The sequence below is a fragment of the Cyrtonyx montezumae genome, unplaced genomic scaffold (assembly GCF_038088225.1).
Source record: "Cyrtonyx montezumae isolate F1298 unplaced genomic scaffold, pur_monq_1.0 scaffold_4, whole genome shotgun sequence".
NCBI classification, from domain to species: domain Eukaryota; kingdom Metazoa; phylum Chordata; class Aves; order Galliformes; family Odontophoridae; genus Cyrtonyx; species Cyrtonyx montezumae.
In genome coordinates this window covers 30505903-30520822 of record NW_027072045.1, presented here as the reverse complement: position 1 = coordinate 30520822, position 14920 = coordinate 30505903, and the positions used below count along the sequence as shown (strand labels likewise).

Here is a 14920-nt window from a genome sequence, read left to right as displayed (position 1 = left end):
ATTTTTCAGAAAGCTCACTTATAATTGCATATGTGCAGAGAGATGGCTAGTCCCTCGTTTACTCAAGAAGAGTTGGCACACACTTAAGTTCTGCTTTTAAAAAGACATTAAAACATAAATTTTAATAGGTCCAGAGTCAAGTTACACTGAAGAGATGGCTGATTACTATAAAGAAAACAAGTTTCCATGTATTTCAAGAGTATGTTTTGAGACAAAAGAACAGAATGAGAACATACGGGTTGGATTATTAAAGCAATTTGCTTTAAGTGACAGAATTAATACAATTCTTTTAAAGCTGTTCAGTTCATAAAGATAAGTTGACACATTGAGGCTGAAACAGATGTAAGAAAAATTCATTTAGCTAATGATTTTAGTTATGGAAGTATTATTTGAACCACGTTATTACCTGCACAGTGCACAAAACATCATTTCATTCTCACTGCCTTGGACTTTGAATTACCAAATGTTTAGGTTTCCCTGGGCACAACTGGGTTTTCATCCTAAATTTTCTGATTTTTATCTTCTGTTTTAATTTCAGACTCTCTTAAAATAATTCACTTATCTAGAACTCAACATCTTTGCAGGCAGAGCAGGCATACACTGTCCTTTCTCTCTATCCTGTGTGCAACCTCTCCCTTCTTCACACCATATATTTTTGCTGCATTAGAAAAAGGAACAGACCTGTTTCAACTTTGTCACTGCTACTCTTTTGTTTTTTAAACTGTAAACTTACAAGCAGCTGTCAGAAGAATTGTCACTGATACGCAGGACTGATGATGTTCAGTCTGTACACACTGAAAATACAGTCTGCAGCTTCTTACCTGCCTCTGCAGCCAACAGTTGAAGCTTTCTCTCCAGAGAAGGGGAGACTTTGAGGTTTCAGAAAAGGCATCACTAAGAAATAATGCTTCTAGACATGGAAACTCAAAGTCATTTTAGCAACTTCAGCTCCGCTATGAAGGATATATATTTCTGCATTCACAGGCTTACTCAAGCATAGCTTTGAATTTAAAATCTCTCTGTGACCTTTATAGCTTTATTGACCTCATGATAAGTAAAGAGTTTTGGACAAAGAGATCAAAGGCAGATAAAAACAGGACCTATGCAAATAAATATGACAATGGAACAATGATTCTGTAGAGATTTTTTTCTCTTCTGTAGACTAAATGGCACCTTTAGAATAACTTCCACGGGACTACGTACATAGGAAATACCAGACCATTCCAAGTTTTCAATACATTTTCAAATCAGAGTCCAAATAATATTTTCTTCAGAAACATATAACAGATGCACGTACCTTCCAGATTGTTGCTCATGCACTAAGATGTAAATTCTATCAGATCACGTAGAAATGAGGAACACAGAATCTAACTTCCAGCTGCAGAAGTTTGGCAGTCTGAAATGCTGGCTGAACCAAAGGGGACTGTGCCAAGTCTTAGGATTTCCCCTCTGTTTTTCTAACATTAACTACAGTGTCTCCTACTCTGCACGTGACAGGCAAAAAGAAAGCTGAAATGCCTGTGCATGAGTAGTTGTTCTCACAGGATGTTGAAAACCATACTGTTGCCCTTCAGAGAGTCTGGGTCTTGTTTAAAGCCCAGTGCTTACTAAGGAGTGTACAAGAAAATTGGCTGCTGAACTGTGTCTTGCTGACTTCTTTGCTCTGACACATGCTTTGAGTTCTTAGATTAGAAATAAATCCATTCGGTTTGAACGAAGTTTCAGTTTTGGCATGTGTCAGAGTTATTGTTTACTCAATAACCAAAGGATCCCATTGAGGCTCCAGCAGTGGTCTGATGATTCACCAGCTGCGTGTCACAGTCTTAAGGACTTCGCTCTCTTATCCATTATTCTTATTTCACACCACAACTTGCTCTTCCTCCAGGGGCACAAAGTGATTCTGTGTGGGAGCTGATCTCGCTCTCACTGCAGTTTGGGTGTAAGGGAGGACAATGCAGGGCAGGAGCTCTTACAGCTTGCAGCTATCACACAGCAGTACCACTGCAGGCTCTACAATATGCCCTCTTCCTCTAGCACAGCAAGCTGGGAACAATACTTAGCTGGAAACGAGTACTGAATTTGCTCCCTTCAAAAACTCTGCCTTTATCTATCAATTTTTCCACACACTGAAGGAAAAAAAAAATAACCTCTGTTTTTGGAATAACATTTGTTTCTTCAGATCTAAATGTGGCTAAACTACAAAGTAAATCCAGCCTTTCTCCAACCTATGTGCAATGATGATCATATTAGGAAGCTGATAAATATTTACCTAAATTGAATAAATTTTAAAATCAATCAAAATTTAAAATCAGTTCACTGTCTGGTAAGCCATAACAGATGTCATCACAAACCAGACGTGAAGTTCACATAATTTTGGGTTCTAACAAAGATCTACCCTAAATCTTTACTTTATCTAACAGCATAGCAATGATAGCTCCAACGCTTTGTTGATTGCAGGTCGAGTTGCAGTTACTGTTGATTATTTCAAACAAACTAATTTGGCTGTCATGCTAGTAGTCTTCTTAAGCAAAATCCCTTTCTGCTTTCTGAGGTAGCTGGCTTCTCAAGGACCACTACAACCACTCAAACATTCTCAGTGGGAGACAGCATCCACAATAAATTTCTAACAATTTACATCTCCCAATCTCATTTCAGACCAGCAGCGAGTCATTTTTCACACTGAGAACCTAGAGGTCTCTCTGGTTCTTTGTCTTAATTGAAACTGCCTCTGTAGTAAATATACTAAATAACTTCATTTGTGGGTTTGTTTTTTTTTTTTTTCTGTGATGGAAAGACAATATCTACCAGAGTGAGCAAGATTAATATCATTTGGGTCTGACCAGACAATCGTAGGGGAGACGATCACACAAGAAACAAATACCCTGCTTTGTACGTGGATGTTCTCTGTTTAATTTATCTCCTTGGGAGCAACCCCTGTTCATCCTTCTATTATTGAGTTCAAAACCAAGTCAATAAAATTTGCCTTTAAAAACATTCAGATTTATGCCTCTTGTGAGAACTTGCTTTAGAAGATGCAGATTTTAAAACAGACTGTGAACACCTCAAATTGAGGATTAGAGCAACTGCAGGTTCAAATCTACTGAGCCCTACTTGGGGGTTTGGGAAATGACAACACAGACAGGCAGGGGATTCTTAAAAATCTGTAGCTTGTTATACCTACTAAAATTAGTAACCCCAGTACACTTTAAATGTAGATATTTCTCCGAGAAATAAGGAATGCGTTGAAAGGGGTTGTATTTAATCATTAGTTTGATCATATTTTCCATAGGATCTAAGTTCTTACAGGAAACACTAGTACCTTAAGTTTTGCTGATACACAAAGCCTGATAGTGAATCTCTAAAATCAAGCATATAGAGAATTAAAAAAAAAACAACCTTTTTTTTTAACTGAGCAAAAGAAATGTATATTCACAACAACAATGTATAGGTACAGCAAAAACACTTACTATGCAGACAGATAACTGTCAAAGAGACTCACTGATGATGGTACGACATCCAGGTATCTCTTAATAATCTTTTTCTTTTCAATATATTAGGAAATGCTATGAGCCTCCACAACACCTGTGTCAACGGAGGCAGCTTACAGGTCCAGAAGCATATTCATTATCACAACCTTTTTTCTTTTATTTTCATGAAAGCCAGTTTAAGTCACAGAGAAATGAGATTCAAAACAACTAAGTTTCTAGTTTCGAGTTTTATTATTGTTAAGCTACTAAAGTTCATGAGAATTTTTGAGTGAAATCTTCTTTCTTCCACTTATTCCTCAAGTTACTGATAACTGCCACAAAATGTGATTTAGCATATACAGATGTGTCAAGAATTAATAAGGAAAGTGTGGATTTATTACGATATTGAAAAAAAGTTTGCAATGAGAAACAAGTACCCTTGCAGTTTCCATCAGATATTCAAAAAAATAAAAAGAATAATTACCTCAGCATCTGGAAAATCTGCAGAGGAAACTCAGCTTGATGGTGTTCTTTATATGAGTTATTAGAAACTGAAGTAAGTTGAGATAAAGCAAATCCATAAAATGGAAATGATCCACAAGCATTATCAAACACAAACATTCTAACCTCCATTGCATTGCTCAGAAATATAACTCTCATTCTATGGAACAACACTGCATTTGTTTTGGGAATATATTACTTAATAGCACTCCTCAAATACCTTTCCTGTTATTTTCTGGTCTTTCTCCTTGAATTCCAGAACAGGCAAAAAGACTAATATGAATTAGAACAAACTAAAATGATGAATCCTGATGATTTGTTGATTATTCTTAAACTGATATTTAAATGAACATATTTTATCACAGAGCACTTATTTAAGCACCTCACTGTCAGCATACTTTAATAGGTATATTTGAATGTGAGTATTAAAATGGATGAAACACTAAAACACTTACTCAGCGAGACTTCTCAGTATGGAAATTTCTCTGTATAAGGTGAAACATGACATATAAGATCTTGTCTATTAACCAGAGTGTTTCACAATAATGGTGTCCTCTCCAGAGTATTAGGAGCAAGAACTTTTCTCAAGGGGCTGTCTGCATTTAGGGATTGAATTACTGTCCTGGAACTTGGTGACCTGATCTGCTCACAAAGTTTATGCTTTTGGTCATCCAGTCCACCAGAAGATAAAAGCTGCTGGTATCCATGGAAGCTGCTATGTTACTGTTTTCATTGCCGGACTGCTTTTGAACTTTGAATGCCTTCAAAACACACAGGCTGACAAAAGTGTTGGCAGGAAGGTACACTTGGATGCACCGCAGCTGAAAAAGGAACATATTCAGGATGGCATGCTGTAAGCTGAGAAAAGGTAACTTTATAAAGAGCAAGTGCTATTTTGAAGAGTTTGCTTTCTTCTTTCCTATGAATATATATGTTTTTTTTCCACACCTGCCTTCCTTCTTTCTTTGCAACTTTGCTTGTTTTCAGAGAAACAGATACATTACTCCAAAAAGCAAAAAATAAAATATCAAAATTCACACCAATTCAGACCAAACTCTAGCCTGTTCCTATCTCCAAATTTTCAGTTTCTAAGCACACATGGGGACCCGTTAGAAGAAGACAGAATACAGTAATAGAAGTCAACAGAAATTTTCTTTGGGTAATGCCAGCTCCAGTTCAAATCAAGTATGTTGTGCTCACCTGTTCAGGAACCACACAACGAGCTAATTCACTATATCCTTTGAATCTGCAGCACAGTGAGTGTTCAGGGAGACTTATGAGCTTCATGAAAATCCAAAATAGCTTGTTGCTATAGCTAAGCCTCTGTAATTTTCCTAAGTGCTACAGTAGAGGCATTAGCACAAAAAAACATTCCAACTGAGTGACAATTTTACTGCTGCATCTCTCAAAAAAAGTCAAAATTGGTACCATGGTAACAACGACCTGTCAAATGTCAAAAAGAACAGGCCAGATTAAAGCACCTGATATTTTGGCTAGACAGAAAAAAGCAGCAGCTCTGTCATGCAACCTCCTTCATAAACTAGTGTGCACAACAGTGAATACCAACAACAAAGTGAATTGTCATTCCAGCAAAATAACGCGTATCTACATAGGTATGTCACAACGCCCTAAATCTCACATTAAAGAACTGTTAACCAATTGATAATGGAAAAACTGCTCCACGTTTCTCCTTCTGTAGAATGGAGACCAAACATATCAGTAGCAGACATCTCAGAGGAAGGAATCAAAAACAGCTGAGTTTAAGGTCTTGTGGGGACAGCATTTCTCTTCCTGCGAGCTCTTCAGATACTTCACTCTGAGACGCTTACTAACTAGCTCCTGAGAACTTTACTGCATGCCAAGTCAACCAGACAGAGGCTCAAGATACAAGATAGAATTTTCCAAACTGCAGTTCTGGTAGGGACAGGTGTTGTTCTGATTAAACTCACGGGTAAGACAAATCTGGAGGGTCTACCAGGTCTTCATCAGGATCTCTTTTTCTGCAGTCAATGAAATGTCTGTCACAAACTACAGACAATGCTACTTGCCACTAAGCAATACTAACTGTACTTCATTTTGGTCAAGGAGAGGTGTTGACTTGTGCACGTCAGATATATATATACTATAAATTTTTAGGAAAGACAGTTATAGTCGTAATACGAATATAGTTTGCCAATATACAGAGTCCAGAAGTATTTATCTATGTGATAACAAGTGTAATTGTCCCAGGTGTAACCATGGCTCCACTATGCACCTACAGGGAAAAAGGCATTTTCTGATCTGCATAATATTGAGTTTAATTAAGCCAGAGAAGTAAAAATAGATGGAAGGTGTATTATCATCCTTGCTTCAAACCTATAAAACTAGAAAACAGACAGTAAAGCAGTCAAGGGCACACAATAAGAATTTGCACTAAGAGCTGGGAAGTGATCCTAGTCATCATCTGAAATGCAGTCAGTTCCTGCACCAAAAGCAGACTCCAAAGGTAACAGCTAAAAGAAAGTGCTGCCTTTATTCTAATGAAGAGCGACAAGTAAACAGTTTTAGGACACTAATGCTAAGGCCCACTGGATCAGACAGTTGCTCAGAAATGGAACCAGAATTAAGGAATTCACAAATAAGAAAGGCTCTTAACCCAACTTCCAATCACATTAAGAACCATATTATGAAGTTATTTTCATATGTTTTTTGAATTTTACCTTTAAAAAGCAGTTTGATCTTCCATTTCAGTGCCATTCTGTAAGCCTTTTCCAAATCCAACTGCCATAATTGCTTCTAATTTCCATATTTTATTCAATCTTTACCTATATGGATTTGTGGCAACACTGTCCTGCAGCTTCACAGTTCTGCTTGTTCTAAGCATTTATTTTGTTAGTATTTACAAAGAACCCTGCTCAGCTTTACTTTCATGAACAACCCAAACAAAGTTCTTCTATTCTGTTTTCATACAGCTGCCTACAGATTTTCTTGTCAGTCACTTTCTTAACCAAGACTACAGTATTCACATTTCTTCTCCAATTGTAAGAGACTATTTCTGACTTGATTTGCTGAAAATCTTTGGTATGAAGTATAAGGATATAAGACTCATATTTCATATGCTATTTCTTTCCAAATGCAAGCAAGTTGATCATTTGATCTCTGCAAGCTAAAGGGATGCCGTAAGCCTTGGGTGCAGTAACTTCCTTTCTATACTTCTAATCCTTTTAGCCTCCTCTCTTCCACAGAGAATATAAGCATTATTGTTGGAAACTTAGGCAAAATGTTCATTTAGCTTTATGGTCACTCATGTGCTAGACATTATCCTTATTTTCTACCTTTTCCTCATCTGTACCGTACACTCAATCTTTCTCCCTTTTTCTCTCATTTCTCTAAGTTTGATTTAATAATACGTCAAAATATACTTTGCCCAGTCTGTACTATTATTCTGAAACAAGACACTAAAACATACTCTAATCATGATATAACGTAGGTCTCACTATCTTGTCCACTGGTGCTTTAATACCACCACCTGCCAATACTCTTAGAACAAATATCTTTGTTAACTCAAGAGTCCATTTTACTCACAGCTTTGGTATCATAACAAGAACAGCCCTATCACTTTACAGTTATATTACAATGATAAAAGCTAAAAAAATAAACAAAGCTTAATGTAAAATCTTCAAAAACCGTAAAGTTTTAGTTTATGCTTCTCATACAATTAAGAATATTAACCAATTCTGCTCTTCAAATGTAAAATCAAAAGCACACCAAGCAGAGACTAAGGGACTGAAAACATGCCAGTATCAAAAAGGGGTTGCTATCTCTGTATCAAGCATGTAACACTTAGCTGCCCATCCAAGCTATCAGAGCGTTTGTTTGCTGTAGCTTCACAGTGATTGCAAAAGTACCTTTTCTGCACAGTTCTGCCCTCAGGCTTCTTTCTCTCTGCCTCTCTTTTTCAGAGATATGGAACACTGTCCTTTTCTGACAAAGCCCCCTGTATGATCTCATCCTGTCATCCCCTTGCCTGGCCTCAGCTTGGCCTCCTGACAAAAGCAAAAGTAGCTTCAAGAGCAAAGAAGTTCAGTAGCTGGTTAGAGTATTAAAAAAAAAAAAGACAGAAAACGATTCCCTCTCAGACTTTTTTTTGAACAAACGCTGATTTTTATATTCTGTTTTACTTAAATAACAGGCATTAAAGTAAAGCTACCAAATAAAATAAAAGGAGCAGGTAACATGCTTAGAAAAGGTTCTGATGTCCAAGTAGGCAACGTTCTGAAAGCAGAACTCAGACATATGGTAGAAAGAAAGGAATACGCAAACACCCCTGCACTCGCATACTAAGAGTGACTGAGGCTGCTGTAGTTTGAAAGTAAATGAGCATACAGCTAACCTGCTGTGCCATTCCCTATAGGTGTCACAACAAGGCAATGGAATTTGCCTCGGAAGGTTTGGAGAGCAGCTGTCACCAAAAGAGAAACATATATTTTTAAGGACTTTGTCATTTGTCTTCAGGTGGGAAATGCTGTCTGACCTCCTGCTGAGGCAGCAGCCCAGATGCAGCAGCATGGGCTAGAAGAATAAAAGGAGGCACCACTATTATTTCAGGCACAAACACCAGAAAGCAGAGACAAAAGGAACACTGAGTAAACCATCATTACTATTTAAAAGAGCACATGACAATTTTTTAATATTTTTCATGCCACATGGGTGTCCCCTCAAGGCATTCTCCAAAACAATTCATATTAGGTAATTGTTGACTATCTCAATGGCCAAGTAAAACAAGACAGACAAGAGAGCACATTAAAAACTACCTCAGCAATACTGAATCTGGGAACTGCTAAGGAGCTGACAGATCTTGGTCTGCTCCTGTGGGCTCCTATGGCTGATGTTGTGAGGATACATGGTTGATGTTGTGAGAATACCTGAGAAAGTTTCTGCCTCACCTGGTTCCAGCTGTAAATCACCCCACTCCTTTCCTACATTTTAGATGTGCTCCGATCTGCCACCCATAGTATTCCCTAGACTTAGCTTATGTAAGACAGGTTAGTAGGCAGCCATCACTAAAATTCTTTAAGCCAAGTGGCATGAAACAGCATGGGGCTGACTGCATGAACCAGGGGTGTATTTCTGAGCCAGCTGTGAAGTCAGGTGTCACAGTCTCTGATTTCAGGCTCCAGCTCTCTCCCACCTGCAATTATGGATACCAGGAGACACCACCACAAAGACCCTAACTCTCAGCTGGGCCATGCAGAGAGCCATCCAAACAAAAAGCAAGACATACAAGCAAACACTTTTCTGTCAGTTTCAGCCTGGGGATATCCACTAGTTCCACTGAGCAGAGCTGCAGAGCCTGACAGCCATCTCTAAGGCTACTTGTGGTGTCCTGGCCTGAAGGACATCAGTCAACAAGCCTCATCCTAGGCTGTATGGAGGTACTAATAGAAAGTGGCCCTCCAAAGGGTTTAATTTTGTTTAAGTAGAAAAGATCTTTCTTTTCATATTTCAGAGTCAGAAATTACACAATATGGATTAAAAATATCTTCAGAGATATCTCTTTGGTAGCATTACATTTCTACTAGGAGGAATGAATTGGAGCCATTGTAAATTCCCCTTCAACCCAGCGGAAGAGAAAAACAAATTCTTTTTCATTAAAGATAATGCCATCTACAACTTCTGTCAGAAAAAGACTGGGAGAATTGTTGAAGGTGTCTTTCAATAGATGTAAAAAGAAAAAGTTACTCAGAATAGCACACAACTTATGCAAATCATAAAATGCTGATTTCAGTGATGTTCACTGTTAGAAAACAGAACAAACTAACACAACAACAACAAAAAGCAAGAAAAGCAAGAGACAATCTCAACACTTTTACAGTACCTGAATGATGGAGCAGAGCCTCTGTTACTTAAGAAATCAGAAAATATGCTCAAATGTTAAAATAAACTCTTTCAGAAGAAAAATTGGGATAGCCTGAAACAATTTCATATCAGAAATCCTCACCTCTAAGTCTTTCAAGATGTCCATCCAATGATGTAGCTCTCACAGGTCATATGTGAACATTATATCATTAACAGTGGGGACTATATTTGTTATTTTACAGAATATATTACAGCATGCCCCAAGTTTTTTCTTTTTCTCCCCAAATTTTTATTTTTCTGAAAGAGTGGTCAGGCGGAGATGGAACAGGCTGCCCAGAGAGGTGGTGAAGTCACCAACCCTGGGGATATTCGAGGAACATTTAGAGGTTGTGCTGAGGGACGTGGTTTAGTGAGAACTATTGGTGATAGGCTGACAGTTGGACTGAATGATCTTGTAGGGCTTTTCCAACCTCAGTGATTCTATGATTCTAAGCTATGAACACTTAATACAGACAAAAAGAGCAATAAAAATATGATGTGGGTGGAGATGATGAAATCCCAGGAACAACAGGTGAAACAACTAAACACACAGTAAAACAAAAGTAGTTGGTTTAGTGAGCTAAACTAAACCAAATACCTAAGATGACCAGAAATACATCAGTTATATGTGTGTTTGAGAAGTAGAAAGAAAAAAAAAAAGACTAAAAAGCTGGGAGAACAGCTTATGATTTCATTATCAACTTTCCCTGTCTTGCACCAATTTATAATGGAAAGACTGAAATCTGTATGTATTTCTAGGGTAGTGAGTTGGGGGGAATGGAAGTGGATACTCCAAAAAAATAAACTATTTGTGGAAATGAAACACAGAAAGTGGGTTTTTCTAGGACTGACAGTGGCTTTCAAGACTATCCTCTGATTCCTTCTAGAAAGGGAAAGGACCATAACATGAAAAAATCCCCAAGACTGACAATCTCATCTCCACTTACACACTGATAGAGTCACACCTCAGGAAGAACTGTTGAGAGAGGGTATTAATACTTTTACTCCGTTAATGCACTCCAGGCATGAAATCCTCACACAAGCCTTAAAAAAACAACACAAGAGAAGTGACAGCTAACAGCTGGAGAAGCTTGCTATGAACTGAGAAAAAGGGAGACTGCCTGGTTAACAGAATGTTTTATCTTCCACACAGTATCCCTGGAAGAAAATTAGACAGTTCATCAGACATTTAGTGAAATTAATAATCCATTCTCATACAAAGTACTAATCAGATAGCCCAGTTAACACTCTATGATAAAAAAGTCACTTTTGCGTGAGGAACTCCTTAGAGCTCTAAGGACTACAGGATAGTCATGAGAGAAAGTAGTTTGTGGGTGATAAAAACTGGAAAGGAACATGAAAATAAACACAACTAATACTGAATTAGTTGACTGCACTTTGCTGTTTTGGAAGAAGGAAATCTTTTTTGATGTTCTAACCCTGGGACTGTGTATCTTTTGCTAATAGAGCACTTATCTGCCTGTTATCCAAGCCAGTACACATTACAATGAGATTTACCAGCTAAAAAAAACAAGAAAATCAGAATGAAATGCTCCAGGTACATACAACACAATGTGTGAAGCAGGAAGATCTTAAGGTGCATTTTATGCTTTTACTATACAGAAGAGCAATAAAGATATATCATAATCAAATATTACTACTTGATCAGAGCCCCTTAACAGATTATTTACATGAAATACTGGAAAAAAATAACTACTTCATATTATCATTATACCATTCCCACCTATTCTTGGTTCAGAATTCAAAAACAAATGACTAGACCTACAAGAACTGGTACTTCTTTGCACAGACATATGCAGTCCAGAAATAAACGCTTGTCAACAGTTGTACCAGAAACAGCAGACAGAATGAGAAAGATGTAGAGAGGTTGATGTATGACACAAAATCAATGGTTTACCAAGATGGAGGGTCTGAGAGTGTTCATTCCCTCCCTGAGATTACTGAACATCAGTGTTTCTGAAAGTTATACTTCATCTATAAAGTCAAATAGGTCAACAAACAGCACTACTTGGGAAACACACGTATTCCCTAGGTCATTTGTCTTCAGAAGTACACGCCATTAACATGATAAAATCTGCAGCACTATTGCCAAGGTATATATATATATTTTTAATAGAACCAATACAGAAGTAAGCAGTAGTTATTCAGGGAATGATCATTCAAGAATCATTGATACACCAAAGACTTTTCCTACCAGCTGATTTTGGAGTGAATTTGTCCCTGTTGGCTGCACATACTGCCAGTAGCCTGTATCCAAGATCCAAGTCAAATCCTTGCTGAGCTGCCACTCGACTAACCACCTGCAGAGGGAAATAAAGAAAGCTTCATTAGGGGTTACTTTAGTTCTTTCAAAGTTGCATTAACCTGCTTATCAACACTAATGTTAGGCAAATGAATCTTCTGTTGCAATATCCACAGTACAAACATGATAGGATGTAGTTTTCAGTACGAGCACAGCAAAGTGAATGCATGAATATCTTCTGGTGATCTCATTAAAGAGCTTTAAACACGTGCCAGAAGAAATGCCTCATAGATCATTTGAAGTTGAAGGGACAAAGATTTTCCAGGAAAAAAAAAAAAAGACCACGTGCGACGATTTTACAGAATACACCTCTCTGTACTTGAGAATCTAGGATAAGCAGTCTCCTACATTTCTATCTCTGGGTCACAGTTCCTGGCACTGCACATGTTCTTTAGGTTAAAATGCCCTTCTCCTCTACTGTGATCAGTGTCATAGTTGCTGCATTTCAACAATACCATATTGCAAAACACATTTACTATGCTTTTAGAATAAATTTACCTGTGCCTATTTGCCAGAAACATTAAATACAGAAAGAAGAGCTTGGTCTTTCTTTCTTTCTTTCTCTCTCTCTCTCTCTCTCTCTCTCCTTCTTTATCTCTTCTTAATTTCTACAAGTAAAAAGGAGCTCATCTAGAAGGAATCTGAATTTCTTGTAGAACTAGCCAAACCAGGCAAATGAAAGACTAGGGTTAAGGATAAAAAGTAGTCAACAGTTTCTCCAGGTCAGCAACTCAGTGATCAGCCAAGAATGCTTCCTCATAAAAATCTGCATAGTATAAACACAATCCTGTGGTCGTTCAGGCAAACTATGGTACAGTTATTCACAGAAGAGCTTTTATATTGCCTTCTGGTTGCGCAGGATGACTTCAGACTCAGAGGCACAGAGAAAACAGATGATTCTTAACACATTCATTAAGAACTTTTAATTGAAACAGTGGTCAAAGAACTCCACAAGAAACAACACACCATGTCCTTGGACGAAGTAAAAGACAGTTCCAGCCCTAAATAGCTTACAATACAACAAAATATCCTTTTCCCACCCCTGTCTCTATTTGAAAGATTCTTTCTAAATCAGTGACAGTGCAATAACCCGTGTCTAGCACTGACTCCCCAAAGATGCAATGACACAGAACAGAGTATGATAACCTAGAGATTATAAACGAATTCAGCATTCAGGCCTACATTCTGAACACTGTAACATGAAACTTATTATTCTGAAATTTTCTCCAGTATCCACTTTCCCCAATTAACAATAAAGAATCAGACTGCTTTCTCAAGAAAGAATTATCAGATATTCTTCCTGGTTAGATTTTTGCCATTGTGTTCCCTGTTAATTTAGAAGTTACAAATTCACCTGAATTTTCTAAGCAAAAGTGATTCTTCCCTAAGTTTTTCAACCCTCTCAATCTCAAAACTGAGCAGTAGGGAGCTTCAGGGGAGTTAAATGAGAATTTGGAATTATCAGTACAGTAACACACAATCATATCTGTATTTTAGCTCTTGTGTCTCTGTACAGTTTAAATCGACTATGCTGTCCATAGGAAAGAGAAAATAATCTGGGAGGAAAGTTGCAAATGTTTTTTGATAAATCAGAAAAACATCTAACTTGGTAGACAAACTTCAATCTTTTATATATAACAGTTTTTAATATTCTCATTATGAGGCTGGGTTTGAACTTGCATCAATATAAAAATTAGAACAAATAAAATACAAGGAAAAGAACAATAGGACAACTTGATTATTCATATTTCAATAAAAATCATTAAGAGGAGTTAAAAACGGTGGGTTGCTATGAGATCCAGGGGACACTTTCACACTTAACTACACCCTTTCTGAATCCCAGTGTCACAACAGCTCACTGACAGGTACATGCTAGAGAAGGGATCAGCAGAAAACAGACAGAAATCTCCTTTTTGAAAGAAATGAAAGCCTTGATAGAAGCTCCTGAGGACAATGTGCCATTTATGTGTAAACATTTTTGAATTTCCTTCAGACACCATCCACCAAAGGAAGGACCCTTCCATTTTCCTTCTTGAGAAAGCACATCATCATCAAATGTACTCATTTTGAAGCTGGTCAGCAATGAAGGCAGATACAACAGTCCATCAGCGAGCACACAATAATTTAAGAAACACGCATCACGTGCTTCTATGCTTAGTTCATTTTTAAAAGTGCAGCTGTGAATACTGAGACACCACTAGCCAGAGGTCTAGTCAGTACTCTGAATTGACATCTTGCTAATTATGGAAAACAAGTAATAATTCAGGATAATTCAGGAAATACAGAAATAATAAACTCTTGAGCCTAATATCTATGATTGCAATGTCTTCACAATAGAGACTGGAAAGGTCTACTCTGGCAGGCCAAGGTCTACTCTGTTATACTCTCATTTGGCAGCAGTTTCCTTTTCTGAATTTCCTTTAATAGTCAAAGAAAATCCCGTTCTGTACCCTGCCCTGGCTGATAGAAAGCAGAGCCTTCAGTGCTGGCCATGCCCTGGTGGCCTGGGCACCATCTTGTCCGGGCTCAACATGGCATGAGTTGGGCTGTGCCCCTCCTGCAAGCACAGCAGGCGGGAGAGCAAATGAGAAGAGGAACAACTCAATTTTGAGAGTCTAGTGAAGCCAGCCAGTCAAGTATCACTCTTTGCTGAAGTTTTCCATCAAAAATGTAAAGGAAAACAAAATTCACTTTTGTTAAAAATAAATAAATAAATCTAAATTGGACGGGTTTTCCTTTGAAAGAGAAGACA

At 37.7% G+C, this 14920-nt stretch overlaps 1 protein-coding gene across 4 annotated transcripts in view; it reads right to left on the bottom strand.

Moving 5' to 3' along the window:
- ZMIZ1 (zinc finger MIZ-type containing 1) overlaps nucleotides 1-14920 on the bottom strand; it is a 325535-nt gene that overhangs the window by 112203 nt on the left and 198412 nt on the right. For all 4 annotated transcript variants that reach the window (XM_065746678.1, XM_065746680.1, XM_065746679.1 and 1 more), the window contains exon 6: nucleotides 12061-12166. In XM_065746678.1, coding sequence (XP_065602750.1) covers nucleotides 12061-12166 — 106 coding nt within the window. The remainder of the gene's footprint in view (nucleotides 1-12060; nucleotides 12167-14920) is intronic.